This window comes from Syngnathus leptorhynchus, chromosome 17, assembly GCF_054491065.1.
Source record: "Syngnathus leptorhynchus isolate UIUO chromosome 17, UIUO_Slep, whole genome shotgun sequence".
NCBI classification, from domain to species: Eukaryota; Metazoa; Chordata; class Actinopteri; order Syngnathiformes; family Syngnathidae; genus Syngnathus; species Syngnathus leptorhynchus.
Window position 1 is genome coordinate 5222716 of NC_141211.1, and position 14764 is coordinate 5237479.

The 14764-nt window shown below is 40.5% G+C and overlaps 4 protein-coding genes and 1 long non-coding RNA gene across 5 annotated transcripts; 3 read left to right on the forward strand and 2 right to left on the reverse strand.

The window, feature by feature from the left end:
- Positions 1–740: 740 nt before the first annotated feature.
- LOC147043334 (uncharacterized) lies at positions 741–6414 on the reverse strand. The gene is made up of 3 exons (XR_015068611.1): positions 6348–6414; positions 5538–5626; positions 741–1341 (listed from the first exon to the last, which is right to left on the reverse strand). It is a non-coding gene; the product is annotated as an uncharacterized LOC147043334 (long non-coding RNA).
- nherf4b (NHERF family PDZ scaffold protein 4b) lies at positions 2228–5836 on the forward strand. The gene is made up of 11 exons (XM_085935357.1): positions 2228–2350; positions 3352–3391; positions 3614–3669; positions 3739–3944; positions 4030–4234; positions 4306–4442; positions 4669–4873; positions 4955–5151; positions 5225–5380; positions 5448–5633; positions 5726–5836. Exons 1-11 carry the CDS (start codon positions 2284–2286, stop codon positions 5747–5749), a joined length of 1479 nt encoding a protein of 492 aa, XP_085791483.1. The 5' UTR covers positions 2228–2283; the 3' UTR covers positions 5750–5836.
- On the forward strand, positions 6285–7620 carry LOC147043336 (polyubiquitin-B-like). The gene is given in 2 exon segments (XM_085935358.1): positions 6285–6405; positions 6622–7620. A coding segment is annotated over 1 exon segment (912 nt). The 5' UTR covers positions 6285–6405; positions 6622–6629; the 3' UTR covers positions 7542–7620.
- A 580-nt stretch (positions 7621–8200) lies between these two features.
- atp5mg (ATP synthase membrane subunit g) lies at positions 8201–9595 on the forward strand. The gene is made up of 3 exons (XM_085935361.1): positions 8201–8361; positions 8688–8848; positions 9244–9595. The coding sequence occupies exons 1-3, from the start codon at positions 8310–8312 to the stop codon at positions 9340–9342; spliced, it is 312 nt and encodes a 103-aa protein (XP_085791487.1). The 5' UTR covers positions 8201–8309; the 3' UTR covers positions 9343–9595.
- Positions 9596–9809: 214 nt separating this feature from the next.
- Positions 9810–13788, reverse strand: ftr82 (finTRIM family, member 82). Its single transcript, XM_085935356.1, has 7 exons — positions 13092–13788; positions 12102–12197; positions 11710–11943; positions 11470–11629; positions 11337–11393; positions 11140–11217; positions 9810–10815 (listed from the first exon to the last, which is right to left on the reverse strand). Exons 1-7 carry the CDS (start codon positions 13680–13682, stop codon positions 10295–10297), a joined length of 1737 nt encoding a protein of 578 aa, XP_085791482.1. The 5' UTR covers positions 13683–13788; the 3' UTR covers positions 9810–10294.
- Between the last annotated feature and the right edge of the window lie 976 nt (positions 13789–14764).

The window sequence follows — 14764 nt, forward strand, 5'->3', positions numbered from 1 at the left end:
AAAGACACTCCAATGGAGTCAGGAATTTCTAAATGGGGCTATACTCTAACTAGTTACGTTTTTATCATTCTGAAAATGATCCAGTATAGAAATGTATCATATTATATCATGACTATAAGGGGCCAGTACTATTTCTGTCTGGGCCACTACAACTTAGCTCATGGTGGGTCACCACTAAAAAGGCTTGTCAGACTTTTGCTTTCAGTGTTGGTATTTAACATACAGTATGTTATTCATTTTTCATGTTAATTATTTCATTAAATCTATTTTTGCCTTTGCATCGTGGTGTTTTGTTTTTGGGGGGGGGGTGGATCCATGGTCCCTCTGTAAACAGACAAACAAAGAAAGAAAAGAAAGAATAAAGAAAGTTTTGGGTCAGTTCAGTGTAGTAAGTCAGCCACAGCGAGTACCCAAAATCCTCATTTCCCCTTTTAACATCCACAATTTCTTTGACCAGAGGATGTTACCTTCATTGCTCAATGTAAACCAAACTGCTGGGTAAGCAAGCTTAAATTTCTACAGATTTGTTCTTTTTTTTTTCTTGTTCTTCCTTTTTGCTGAGTTATCATATATGTTGATCTCTTCTAAAAGTCAAATTGTTTAATATTGATTGTTTGTTAGCAGGACGGACATCCTTGTCTTGACCTTTTGGGTGCGTCTTCAAAACAAAAAGGTCTCTGGTATTTAAAGGCAGCGATCTAATGATGTAACTATAATTTGTTGGCGGCTTCCTTTAAATGAAAGTTCTTAATCTTAATTGGATTTTTTTTTATCAAATAAAGGTTAAAACATAAATAAATAAAAATTGCTGCACACTGTATAGTGCACACATACCCCACAATTTGTTTGTATTTTGTTTTATGTAATGATTGTGACAAGGCATAATACGTTACCTTGAACAATTAAATACAGCCATGACACTCATAAAGAGAAGTGAAGTATGTCACAATTGTGGCCTTCAGACTCTAAGCATATCATATAGGAGGTCATAGTCTTGTGCTATTACAAAAAAAAAAACAGCAGTAGTTTTTTTCCCTATATTCCCTCTTCTAATAATTGCTCTCATCCAACATTTTACACATCATCTGCAATATTACACAAACCGAAAAAAATGTCAAATGACTTGCAGCTGACAAAACCTTTCCCTCACACATTTTGACCGTTAGTGCACTCTGGTGCTTTGGCGAGGATTGTGGTACAGATGGGAGCTCTGTCTTCCTCTGGGTGGGTCCATCTCAGAGACTCAGAAGGGCTGCCACTTGCATCCAGAAAAGCTGTGCTGAAGTCCCATTGATACTCCATGGACTCCTCTGCTCTCTTTCTGTGTCTTTTCGTGCTTCCCTTGAAACACAGGAGATAAATAAGAATAAAAAGATTGTTTTCTGAGTGTGTTTGTTTGAGATGTATCTTTGTTCCACTCTGAGGAAAGTTATTTTTTTCCTCTAAAAGACATTTAGCATTGCTTTTAGATGGCCAAACAAACATGTCTGCCTGTTAGCTGCAATATTTCATTTCAAGTCTCTGCTTGCACCTCCATATTCTCAAATTAATCTTAACTGCCATTTAGGAAACTACAACCAGAACCTTTGAACCACTTCTGACATAAAGTTACTATTTGACTACAATTGAGCGTTTGCTTCCTGGATCCAAGTGAAGTTGAATTTGAAATATGACGCCCTCTCGCGGCCGCAAGCTTCAATTGAAATTGTATGGACTTCCTGGATTGTTGAAGGTTGAAGTGAAGATACTCATAATCCATTGAAGAGAATGTGATCACTTCTTTTATAAATGAGTACAAATTCACTTCCACAAAAATTTACTCAATTTAGCAAGTAATATTACCAAAAAAAAAAAAATGAAATAAAATTAAAATAAAATAATAAGCATTCAGTGGAAAAAAAAAACTACTCAAGTAGCCTGCTAAGTAACTGGTAAATAACAGGGCATGAACGTCAAATAGACAAAAATATGAATTCATATGCATTCATGCAAAAATAAATTAAGGATTTATTACTCAAAGAATAATAAAACTAGTTTAGGTTTGAAGGACTGGAAGATCTGGCAACACGTGAAATATACAGTTACAAAATATTCCTTATTTTAAAATTGGTGCCTATTCATACGATTGACATGACTATGTTTAAAAAAAAAAAATCTCATAACCACGCCCAAATATGTTAACACATAAAGTCACAACAAACTGAAGGTGTGCACAAATTTCATCATGATTAGACATTGCCCCTGCCCGGTGCCCGGGAGGAGGAGCCACAAAGATCAGAATAAATGTTTGGGTTGGGATTACTCCCTGTTACATCTCTTTCTGTGCAGCACAACATGAAATCAAGTACAGGTATGACATTTCATTTTTTATCATTTATATATTTGGTTGTTGTTGTTGTTTGGGCAGCAGTCCCTAATGTATCCATTTGACAAGTGTTTTTATTCTTTATTTTTTGGATGCCTTGTTTTGTGTTCCAAACTATTTGAATGGGCAACAACATCTTGACTGTCATAACCTTAAAACTATCCTTAAACTCAACATGGTGTCCCACTAGAAAATTATTAGCTACTCCGATGAATACTGTAATCCCCCCAAAAATGTTTTATGATGGGAAAAGCAAACAGTGATCCATTAGTCGAGCACCAAAATAAGAAGTTGCGTGGTCACATGCTCTCTGTGAAGAATTTCATGTTGCTAAATTATACTCGCCACTGTGTTACATATATCTTATCTAAATGGAAAAGAACAGTGAAGTTGAGCCACTCCTACTGTCTTCTGTTAATGTAACACTTTGTGACGCCGACTGAATCTCACTCAGATTGTGGTCAAAAGCTGTGAGATATTCATGGAGAACAATTTGAGCACCAAATGATTAGTTACACAAAAAAGAAAAATATTTACAATTGAATCTATATTCTATGACTTGATTGATAACAAAGAAGTGTTACAGTAAAGCCTTCCTGTTATGATTCCAGAAACATTAAATTGTTACTAACTAGCGTTTACAGTACACGCTATCTGTTTCAATGGGACTGTAGATTACAGAAGGGTTCACGCTGACCCTCCTTGAAAGAGAGCAAAGATTAAGATCATTCACAGGAAGTTGAACCCTATTTTATGGTCCGTGCTAAAAAGTGCAAAACACCCTCTTTAATGCTGATGCCTGAGCTCAGTAGATCGAAGTGACTTTCACAGAGTTCAAAGTTCAACAGGATGTACTTCTCCCACAACTGATTTATTAGTGTTTTTTTGGCTCCATGTTAGGCAAATGAGTTAAGTAAAGTTAGTCTTGCTTTGGGTCCAATATACTTTTTCCCTATCTCTTTTTAATCCAACTTTATTGTGAACAGAGAACAGCTACAACATCAGGCAGCCTCCCAATGAAAAACGGTAAAGTATATCATGAATACTCATTTATTTTATTTCTTTTTTCCTTTTTGCTCAGCGTGACATTTTGTTTAGGAACACTGTAATCTTGAATCCACTGGGACCAAGATAAGATAAGATTTTATTGTGACATCTTATCGTGACAATCTTAATGAGGATTTTTTTTTTAACTACATTGAAATCATTAAATGAAAATGACATCAACTCTCATCTCTTCCTGTGTAGGCAATTTCGATTTAATCCTAAAGAAGGAATAGACAACCCAATGATGGTTATAGAAGGTACGTTCTTAGGACCTTCTAATCATACACCGTAGGCATTTAAGTGTCGTTCCATCTCTTGACTTCCAGAGTGGACATCTAAAGCGCGTCTGTGTGTGCTGAAAAGGGACGAAGGGGAGTCCTTTGGCTTCCATCTGAGAGTGGAGTGGGTACAACAAGGTCACATTATCAGAAAGGTGCTTTCTGGGGGGATTGCAGCTCGCTGTGGACTCGAAGATGGAGACAGGCTTCTTGAAGTCAATAACGTTTATGTAGCTGACGCTCCTCACCAGGAGGTAAATCCGTTCAAATTCTTTTCTATATACTATTTGTGAGTGCTATGGTTTTTTTTTTTGTTGAGCTGAAGTTGTTTTGGATTAGGTGTCCAGGAGAATAAAACTAAGTGGACATCACGTATGCTTACTGGTTCTGGACGGAGAGGCGTACGAGAAGGCAATCGCCATGGGACGTGACCTCCGCGACATTGCTAAAGCCTTTAAGGGTGAAGACTTTAAAGCACCAAGACTGTGTCACATCACACGAGATCCTGTCTTGGGTCTAGGCATCAATTTCACACCTGTTGGAGGTACGCCACTCTTACTGCTCATATGTTGGGGAAGAAAGACTGTGAAGGACATGTTGATTTTTGTCACGTAGCTGAAAAGGGCTGCTTCTCTGTCAACCCGCTGGACGGAGGGCCGGCTGAAAGGGCCGGCGTACTTAAAGGGGATCACCTGGTGTGGATGAATGGAGCTCTCCTTTCAGATCTCACACACTCTGCACTTTGTAGAATGGTACATTAATACAGAAAGAGTAAGGTCCAGAACTATTTGGACAATTAAGGAGATGGAATATTTCCTTTGAGGAGATTTTGTAAGAACTTGACTTGATTCCTAAATATTGTAATTCAAGAGGAAAGTTTTGAATTTAAATTAGTACCCACCCAAAAAATATTGTCCAATTACTTCTAGACTGACCTGTAAGAGCAAGATGCCATCTTCCAGTCATTTTTCTTTGCAGATGAAAAAATGTGGCAAATACATCACTATCCTGGTGATCGACAGCAAGAGTGAGAAAATGTACACTGCACTACGGATGCCCATCCTCCCTTCTATGGCCGTTCCACACAATCTGCCTTATAGACCAAGAAAATTAGATTTGGATTTGGCACCTGAGGGATACGGTTTTCTCCTTCGCTTCGAGAAAGCTCCTTCGGGTCGTACAGGTGAGAGTTCACGATTGTGTTCAACGCAGCGATTGCATTTTGGCCTTTTTTTATTTTATTTTTTATATATATACGCGACAGCTCATGTCCTGCGTAAGGTGGATTCCGGCAGTCCAGCAGAGAGGGCTGGAATGCAAGACGGCGATGTGCTGCTGGAGGTGAACGGAGAGTCCGTGGAGTTGTTGCATCACGATGAGATTGTGACAAGAGTGAGGGAGAGTGGCCCACATATTTCACTTAGAACCATCACTCCACAGGGCCATGATTTTTACACGCAGGTTGGCGTCGCTATTTTTCTCATCTGTAAATTTCAATCGGGCCTGGCAGTAAAGCCGTGTCGTTTTTTTGCAGTTAGGTCTATCACCACTCCTCTTCTGTGAGGATGACGCTATTCAAATGAAAAGTGGGGACGCATCAGAAAACAGCCCACAAGCTGAAAAAGGACCATTAGGCTTTGGATTCAACCTTGACTGTACACCACAGTGTCCCGGGACCTTCATCAGTCAAGTAGGGTTGAAAAATAACATTTTTCAATTCACCTCTGCATGAAGTTAACATTTGCTCTCTTGTTCAGGTGGCCCCAGGGAGCCCGGGAAAGAAATCAGGACTAATTGTGGGTGATATAGTGATGGAAGTCAATGGACAAAATGTGAGAGACCAATACCTGGAAGATGTGCTTGAGAAGGAAGGAGGTCCGTGCCTTTCCTTACCTGTCAAGGATAAGGAAGACAGTGGAGCACTTTCTATCACCACCTGTGAGGTGACAGAATATTTTAGAAAAAATGTAAAAAAAATAAGAATTCTATAATGGTTTGCAATATTTACATTGCATTTCTGTCTCATTCTAAACAGGACGCAGAGGTTTCCCGCCTGTGAAATGACTTGATTGCCATGACCACACTCCACCAAACTATTCAGACTGCATACATTTATCATTTGTGTAAATAAACAATTTTAAAATAATTTTGTGCTGTGCAGTATTTCATTTGTTTCGACAAATGTCTTCACTTAAGTACTGAGTACCAGTAATTATGGAAAGTGGGGGAAACAAACACAAACAGATCTACGAATCTTATTTCCATGGCTTTAAATTAATTATAAGGTATATATATGACTATCAGTTCTTATTCCTAAAAAATTCGAATCCTTAACACGTTCTAGTTATACACCAACTGCCAATCCAGTGTACCCTTTAGTGTACTGCATAATAATATAAAAAATCTAACACGAATATTATTTAAAGAAAAGCAATTCAGACACTGTATGACAACAGTTGTCTTACTTTAGGGACTGAATAAAGCTAACGGCACGTAATGAAACGTCACGAGACTCTGGCTCAAATTTCGACGACTCTATGAATCAAACCTTAAGGGTAACATTCGTTCGTCTTTCATTTTTATGACGATATCGGTGACGAACGTATAAAATAGCAACACATTTGCACAGATGGGGTTAAAGGACACTGTCGCCTTACCTTATCAGGAGGAGGACTGGTTCTTATGAAAAAAATTACCTGTCTGGAAACGCGTCCGGTAAGTGCGTCAAAAACCTTTTGAGGAAAAACTACATTTTAATATATAGCGTATTTTATTGAGACACAATTTGAAACATACAATCTCGTTTTATAATTTTCTATTATCGTTTTATTATTTTCTATTTTCTATATATATAATTTATTTATTTATTTTATTTATTTATTTTTAAGGGATAGTGTAAAATAGTTCTGCTTTTTTTTTTCTTTTTCTCAGGTGCAAACATGCAAATCTTTGTGAAGACTTTGACTGGCAAGACTATCACCCTTGAAGTTGAGGCCAGTGACACTGTTGAGAATGTGAAGGCCAAAATTCAGGACAAGGAAGGTATTCCGCCTGACCAGCAGAGGTTGATCTTTGCTGGCAAGCAGCTCGAAGATGGACGCACCCTGTCCGACTACAACATCCAGAAGGAGTCCACCCTCCACCTCGTTCTGCGTTTGCGAGGTGGAATGCAGATATTTGTGAAGACCCTTACCGGCAAGACCATTACGCTTGAGGTTGAAGGCAGTGACACGGTTGAGAATGTAAAAGCCAAAATCCAGGACAAAGAAGGTATTCCCCCTGATCAACAGAGGTTGATATTTACTGGAAAACAACTAGAAGATGGCCGCATGCTCTCTGACTACAATATCCAGAAGGAGTCCACCCTCCACCTTGTACTGCGTTTGAGAGGAGGAATGCAGATCTTTGTGAATCTGCTAGTGGGTAAGGTCACTTTTGAGAGCGAGGGCAGTGCTACCGTTGAGAGTCTCAGACCCCAAATCCATGTCAAATCAGGTATCCTGCCTCATCAGGTGAAGTTTATCCTTGCTGGCAAACTTCTGGAAGATGGCCGCTACCTGTCTGACTACAACTTCTAGCAGCATTGTGTACTTTTGGTTGTCTTGCGTCTGCGAGGTGGCATGCTGATCTTTGTGAAGACTCTCACTGGCAAAACCATTACTCTTGAGGTTGAAGACAGTGACACAATTGAGAATAAAGCCAAAATCCAGGACAAGGAAGGAATTCCCCATGATCAGCAGAGGTTGATATTTGCTGGCAAGCAATTAGAAGATGGCCGCACCCTGTCTGACTAAAACATCCAGAAAGAGTCAACCCTCCATCTTGTCCTGCGACTGCGAGGCGGGCTCTAGGGCAACACAGTATTACACGGTTAAACCTCAAGCTAATATTATGTCTGACTTGTTAAATTTGAATGAATAAAAGACTAAACCTGCCAAAGTTCCCATTCTAATTTGTTGTTTGTGAGAACACTGGTGGCTTCTTCTGCCCTTCAAATGAAACTACGTAAGTTTTATTAACCTTTTAATAAGTCATACATTCTCTTGAGTCACTCAGTCAATATGAAGCATGTATTTGTAAACTTTTAATAACCATTGAAGGTGTTGTAATGTTTTTCCTTAACAACTTACATTACACTCTATGAATGTGAAATTCAAAATTTAGGATTGATGCACAATTTAAAAAATATAAATTAGTTGCATTATCTTTTTCACATAATTTTACTACATTAAGTATTTATTAAGCAATTGTTGGTGTCATACTGTTGACTATTTGAAAGAAATATATTAATAGCAATTTTTTTAAATATGTTTTTTTCTAATGTCGCAACTGTTGCTGTAATCTGCACTGTTTTAACCGGGGTGTTCCTAATGAATTGGAATGTTTTGGAATTACATTTTTGGGATGATGTATCAAAAACGATTGATGGTAGGAATCGCATCAAAAGACAGGAATTATTTATTGATAGTTAATATGACCTTGTAGATAAGAGGGGCAATTTATCTACAGGCAGTTGTTTGGGCAGCTCTCTCAGGAAGGGTCCTTTTGCTGGGGGTGACATTCAGTCGGCTAGCCTAGCAGCAACCGGTCAAACAGCGTGCCTCGATTACCGTCTCAAAATGGCACAGGCAGTGCAAAAACTGGTCGCCAAAGTACCATCTTTGGTTGGGGGTGAGTTTTATGTTGTTGTTGCAGTTGAATAACGCATGATCGGTTAGGACTTGCTATTTCTCTGAAGGGTTCACTCTGTTGAGTTAGCACGTCCTAGATTGGCTGGCTGCTAACTGAATAAAATTAATAGATCTGTGGTAACTATTGCGAGTTAACGCACCAACTATCTTTTTGCCGTAACAAGTATTTATTGTTTCCGTAACTAGTATATTTTATGATTTAAATATAGCTGCTGTTTTTTGCGGCGATAATTTGTTGTAGAAAGCTCAACGCTAACGTTAGCATTAGCTGTTGTAGTGTTTGCTAATTTTCTGTCCTCATTTTAGCCGCTGTCACCTATTCCAAACCTCGGCTAGCAACCTTTTGGCATTACGCCCGCGTTGAACTTGTTCCACCAAGTCCAGCCGAGATCCCCAAGGCCATCGAGGGGGCATCCAACCTCATCAAGGGTTTCCAGACTGGACGCCTTGGTCAAACAACAGTGAAGGTGCGTTAACGTGGCTTCACAGGCGATGCTTTTTCCAAATGACTGAATGGGCAAAACGTAAGCTTGCCATTCTTCTCTGGATAATTAAAAAAAAATTGCGATATACAGTAAATTTAAGTTATTACATTTGTTTTGTATTTCAAGCAGGTGCTTATTTAATTTAATGATTAAATTTGATGGGTTACTGAAAGGTGCTATTGCATGTAGTCTTGGTTTTTATTGTGAAAATAATCCATTTTGCCATCTCCAGTTTTTGAAGCTATCTGTAGCAGACGTTTGGTGAAAGTGTTTTAAAGTCGTTTCATCTGGCATTTAGTTTGAAACCATCAGATTTGTTCTGTTACAAAAAAACGGAGAATCAATTTCTTAATCTGAATGTGTTTTTCTCTCTACAGGATGCTCTGAGGAATGGCCTGGTGGCTACTGAAGTACTGATGTGGTTTTACATTGGCGAGTGCATTGGAAAAGGAGGAATTATTGGTTATGATGTCTGAACTTTTGGACAATCATTATTTTTCTTTTCCTCTTGAGCATTGTATGCTTTACATCCTACTAAATGTTTGGGAACAATAAACAGATGTCTATTATTACAAAGACAAAAGTTTTCTCCACATGATCTCTCTAATGCATTTTAGTCCCTACTAAAAATGGTAAAAGGTATTTGACTTTTAAAACTTCAAGGCATACAGAATAATCTAAAATGCATACCACTTTGTGTCCTAAAGAAATAAATAGTTTGCATGTACAGTTCCTGGCAAAGGTCTCGTTGATTTCCTAAATTGTAGGAACGAAATCAAACGGCTGCAGTACTAATCCATTAAAACCACTTGGAATGTGGTGCAAAGAGGCAGGTTTGCTTTGCAGGTTTTTATTGCTTCTCATTAACCGTTAGAGGGCGCTGTTGTTACGTGTGATGGGTAACACACCTAATTTGTTATCACAGTTCCTGTTACCTTAAGAATAAAAGAAAAATGGAAACTTTTTTTTCATTTAGCTCTTTATTCAAAACTATAAATCTGTCCAAAATATGAAATAAAACTGTTCTGGATGATTATCTTCTGCTATTATGTAAGTAAACGTGCATAACATTAAATAAAGGTTAGTTGAACTGTGGTTGTGTGGGGGACAGGAGAACATGAGAATAAAATATATTTCTACAGAAAAAAAAAAAAGAAAAATGTGACAATACTTCCAGTTATCTATTTGGATTACAAAAGAACATTTGCCACATTCTTTCAAACAAGATGAATATGAAATATCAGGATATGACATACTATTTTTGGCAGTGATCTTTGGAAGTGTAAAAGTAATTAGATTTTGCAAAATACAGTATGTGATGGTTAAAACAGAGTGTAACATCAATTTGAAAGTTATGCAAAAATATATATCCCATAAGAATGATATAAGACGTTACCAAAATGTAAGTGTTGGCTCAAATATTGATGTTCACTTGATGTTGCAAATTTTGACCGATGTTCCAACTCCAAAGCCCGGGTAAAGGGGCTCGGTGAATGTGGTCTCGAACCTGTGCAGGAGCGTCATACTACTTCCGATGCTGTAGAACGCCAGCACACCTGCATTATGGTCCAAATACACGCCTATTCTCGGTGAGTGCGGGCCGCTCACGGCTTTATCGACTCGATTGTGCCAGGCTGAGTAGCCGGTGTCGGAGCAGAGAAGACTCCAGGATTTATCGTTATAGCCCAGCAGACACAATGAGCCTTTGCCCTTCCGACTGATGCTCCTGTAGGCCGCTCCGATGGAGAACTCCCCACTCCACTCGATCTCCCAGTAGAAGCGGCCTCCGGACAGCCCTTCTCGGCACAAGACCTGGGCAAAACTGTCAAACCTCTCTGGGCTGTCTCCATAGGGTTGCAGGTCCCTGGTTCGGATGACTTTTCTGCTGTGCTCAGAGATGGACAGCTCTTTGTAGGCTGTGATCGGATCCAACTTGAGCTGGCAAAAGTCTGCGTCATGACAAGCAATGCAGTTTTATTTTCTGACTTAAAGTGGCCGTATTACGATTTTTATTTTTTTATTGGCTCATATAAATAATTTCCCCCTTGTTGCTATGGTAACGAAAGCCATACTCACAAATGGCTCAGTAGTACAAGTATATAGATAGATAGGGTTGGCCCCTAAAAAAATGGACTAATCTCAGCAACACAAGATATAGGGTGTGCAAAGTGTTTCCAGTTTAAGAAAAGCATTTTAAACACGTGACACCTGGAAACTAAATTGTACATTCAAAATAGCGTCCCTGAAATACTGTTGATATTTTGAGGACTTACATTTGATAAAATCTGCTCTGCTCCTTGGTTCTGGGTTAGCATGACTCCTGTCCACTGTGGTCATGTTTAGGTCTTGACCTGCAAATGAAAAGTTTTAAAAATCTGACATTGGTGTTGTTTGACCTCAAACATTTATGGTCAAGCTTGGAACTGGGTCATCTGGACAACAAGCTAAAAAATGAATCGTATCAGCTCACCTTTGCTCCTTCTATCCAGGGTTCGACTTTCTGTCGTGTACACCGGAACATCATTCACTGTAAGATACAGCACATTTATTTCTATATCTTTTGTGTTTACTATGTAGAATTGGTACACTAAAACAAGACAAACCTGTCTTGGAGATCATCATCAGCTCTTCCCTGCCAAACTCTTCCAGACGCTCCTTGATGGCAGCAACAGCTTTCCTGACGGCTCCAAAGGAAAAGTCGGGATTCACGGTGACCTTTGGTATGAAGCCGTCATCAGTGGGGGTGCACAGGTAGTTGAAGTTCTGAGGGAAGTAAGTTTGGACAAATAATTCCCAATATGCCCTAATATGCCTTGGACGAGTCTCTTTCCGAAACGGAATACCTGCAAAAAATGGATGTGATCATCTGTACTATAAAGCTGCTTCAAGCCTGACTCCTTTTTCTTCAGTTCATCAATCTCCTGTTCCAGACGCTCGACCAAAGCCTCGGCTTGGTTCAGTGCAGATTTCTCGTTGATCCCGATCAGCTTGGTCACCTCTGACCTCATCCTCTCAATGGAACGAATCATGTCCTCAAACATCTTCTGACTCTCCACCATGGCTCGCTGGGCCGAGTTCTGTGGAAAAACACGGTCATTGTGTTTTACTGGAGGTAATATGATTTGAAAAAAAAACCTTGAGACTAAACATCTTTTTTTTGTAACAATGTAAACCATAAGAATACAAAAGGATAATATTTAGTTGCCATCACAAACTTTGTAATATTTAACCTTACCTTTAGTGAATCTACTGCAGTCTTCAACTCTTCCAACTCCTTCACACGTTCTTGACATTTTTGTCTAATCTCAGATGTGGAGATTCCCAAAAGTTTCTGTAATGAAAATATTTCATATTATAGTCCATCATAAATGTAACAAAAGTTGCCCGCTTGATTGTTATTGTTGGGGGGGGGGGGAGAAAAATGGAAGCTTAGTGCAGACATCCAACTCAGCATGTCTAATAAAGCCTATTCAAAGGGACTCCAGGTTTGATCTCCGACGGGGGGTCCGTCATGGAATTCAGGCCATGTCAGGAATGTGAAAGCCAGCACCGACTGACTTTTTTTTAAAAAGATGTTTCAAGGTGCACGCCATAGTGACATTCAGAAACCAGGGCTTTTCTAATTCAGCTTTATTCTCCAACTCACCAAGCCATTCTTCAAGATAAGCTGGTGGAATGTGGGGAATCTGGCAGGGGCGGGAGACGGGGGGGTGGTAGGGAAGGAAGATGGTGTGAGATTTTGGGAAACTCTGATTGTAAATGTCCCTGATTAGAGTTACCAGACTCTCGAGAGGAAATGAGAGGGGGGGCATAAAGTTTAATAAACAATGTGGAGCTCTACGTAACATGATCTGTGTTTTCTCACAGCTTGATTGGACAGTATTTTGGCTTTGATTCCTGAAAGCCTTGACTCCCTGACATTCCAGTATCACTCCTCCCACAGGTGGGAAATGGCACAGGAAGACAGTTTCAGTGTAGATGGAACACGGCATTCTCTGAAAAGCAACTTTCGGTGGTGATAAGCGAGCCCTCCCCCCTCCGCACAGCTAATCAGAAAGTTTGTTTTGGCGGGCGAATGCATAGCTGATATCTTCGGGAAAATAGGTCAAAGTACGTGCAACAGACAATATGGGATTATACAAACAAGAGTTAGTTCTCGGAGGCCATTTGAAAGTGATCTAACAGGTAGTTGAACAACAAAGTCAAGCCATTTTTACTCTCCTACCTGTTTCTCACTCCTCTCGGCCTCAGCGGAGACAATGTCGTGGCCTTTGTGTTCACTGACCGTGCAGATGGCACAAATACACATTTGGTCGGTTCGACAGAAGAGCTCCAAGGATTTCTGGTGCTGCGGGCAGATCTTCCTGTCCAGGTTTCCCAACTCGTCTACTAACTTGTGCCTTTTGAATGTGGCTGACTCATAATGGGGCTTCAGGTGTTTCTCACAGTAGGACGCCAGACAGTTCAGGCACGACTTGACGGCCTTGAGTTTCTTCCCGGAGCAGAAGTCGCAGGGGACGTCGCTCGGCCCGGCGTAGCCGTTCCCTTGGGGTAGGTGGACGTTGAGGTTCAATCCGCTCTTCTTGATCTTCTCGGCCACCATGCTGAGAGTGGCGTTGGGACGCAGGACGGGCCTCTGGGTGAAGGTGATCTTGCACTGGGGGCAAATATAAATCCCGGTGTAGTCCGCCTCGTTCCAGTAGCCGCTGATGCAGTCCATACAGAAACTGTGACCGCAAGGAATAGCCACAGGGTCCCTCAGGAGATTCACACACAAGGTACAGCTAAAGTAATCTGGAGACGTGTGATCAGCCATCGTGGCGGGCACGCAAAACACTTTGAGTGGAGAAAAAAATGCCGGGAGTAAAGTGGAGTCTGCGTTGGAGCCCGCCCTCCTCGCTGTGGTACGAGCCTGCCAGAGACAGGACCTACTTGTATTTCTGAATTCCAGAGGTTATTGATTGAAAGCAGACAAGTCCCGCCTCCTGCGCTTTGAGTGTGTGAAGCCCTGCCCTGCTCAGATAAGCAGGTTGAGCAAGGTTGGAGAGAACCAACAAGGGAGGGAGGGAGGGAGAGTGAGTGAGCCTTGTAGGAAGGAAAAAGAGGAAATCAAAAGTCTGCAGAGAGGATGAATGAAATGTGCAAAGCTCAAAACGAGAAAAGAAATATGTTTGAAAACGCCTCGGTTTCCCCCACCCCCTCTTGCCGCCGCACCTTACTTCCAATTCCTCTCGTGGCTCATCTGGGGACGAATCGCGCGCACTTCTCAGCAGCTGTATTTCCGCCTATTGTTGTCCGACAGAATCGCCATTGTCTTAAACCGGTTGCGCTCCAACAAAACACAAAACGGTGGGCTAGCTAACGGCTGGAATTTAAGGGACCACCCAATAAACAAACAGCAAGCTTCAAGCATTTTCAGGAAAAAAACATCCCTTCTGTCTCTTTTGATCCTAGTTCCAATTTTTGAACCGGTTAAATGTAGTCAATATGTAACTGCAGATATGAAGATAGCATGGAACCACATACAAGCAGCCATGCGCAAACAGAACATTCCTGTGAGATGCAGGTGTGTGTAGATGTTTGACATACTTGCGCGTTACATCATGCGGAAAGCCGGCCCGCAAAAAAAAAAAAAGCCTCGACGTGAAGCTAAACGTAGCCTGACATCATGAACCGTCATTAGCATTTCTATTGGAGCGGTTTTATATTCAATGAGGTGCTCAATCAAGCATGCTTATGTACACTTAGAGTCTTTCTTCAATGCAACTGGAAAGCAAATACACAAAAGACATTTTACAGTACGATATCCGCTTTTTTACTCTGCATCCTGCATGACTTCATACGTATTGCTTCACCATATTAGGTCAGGTTGTGATAAGGCACTTTTTCCTTTTCCTT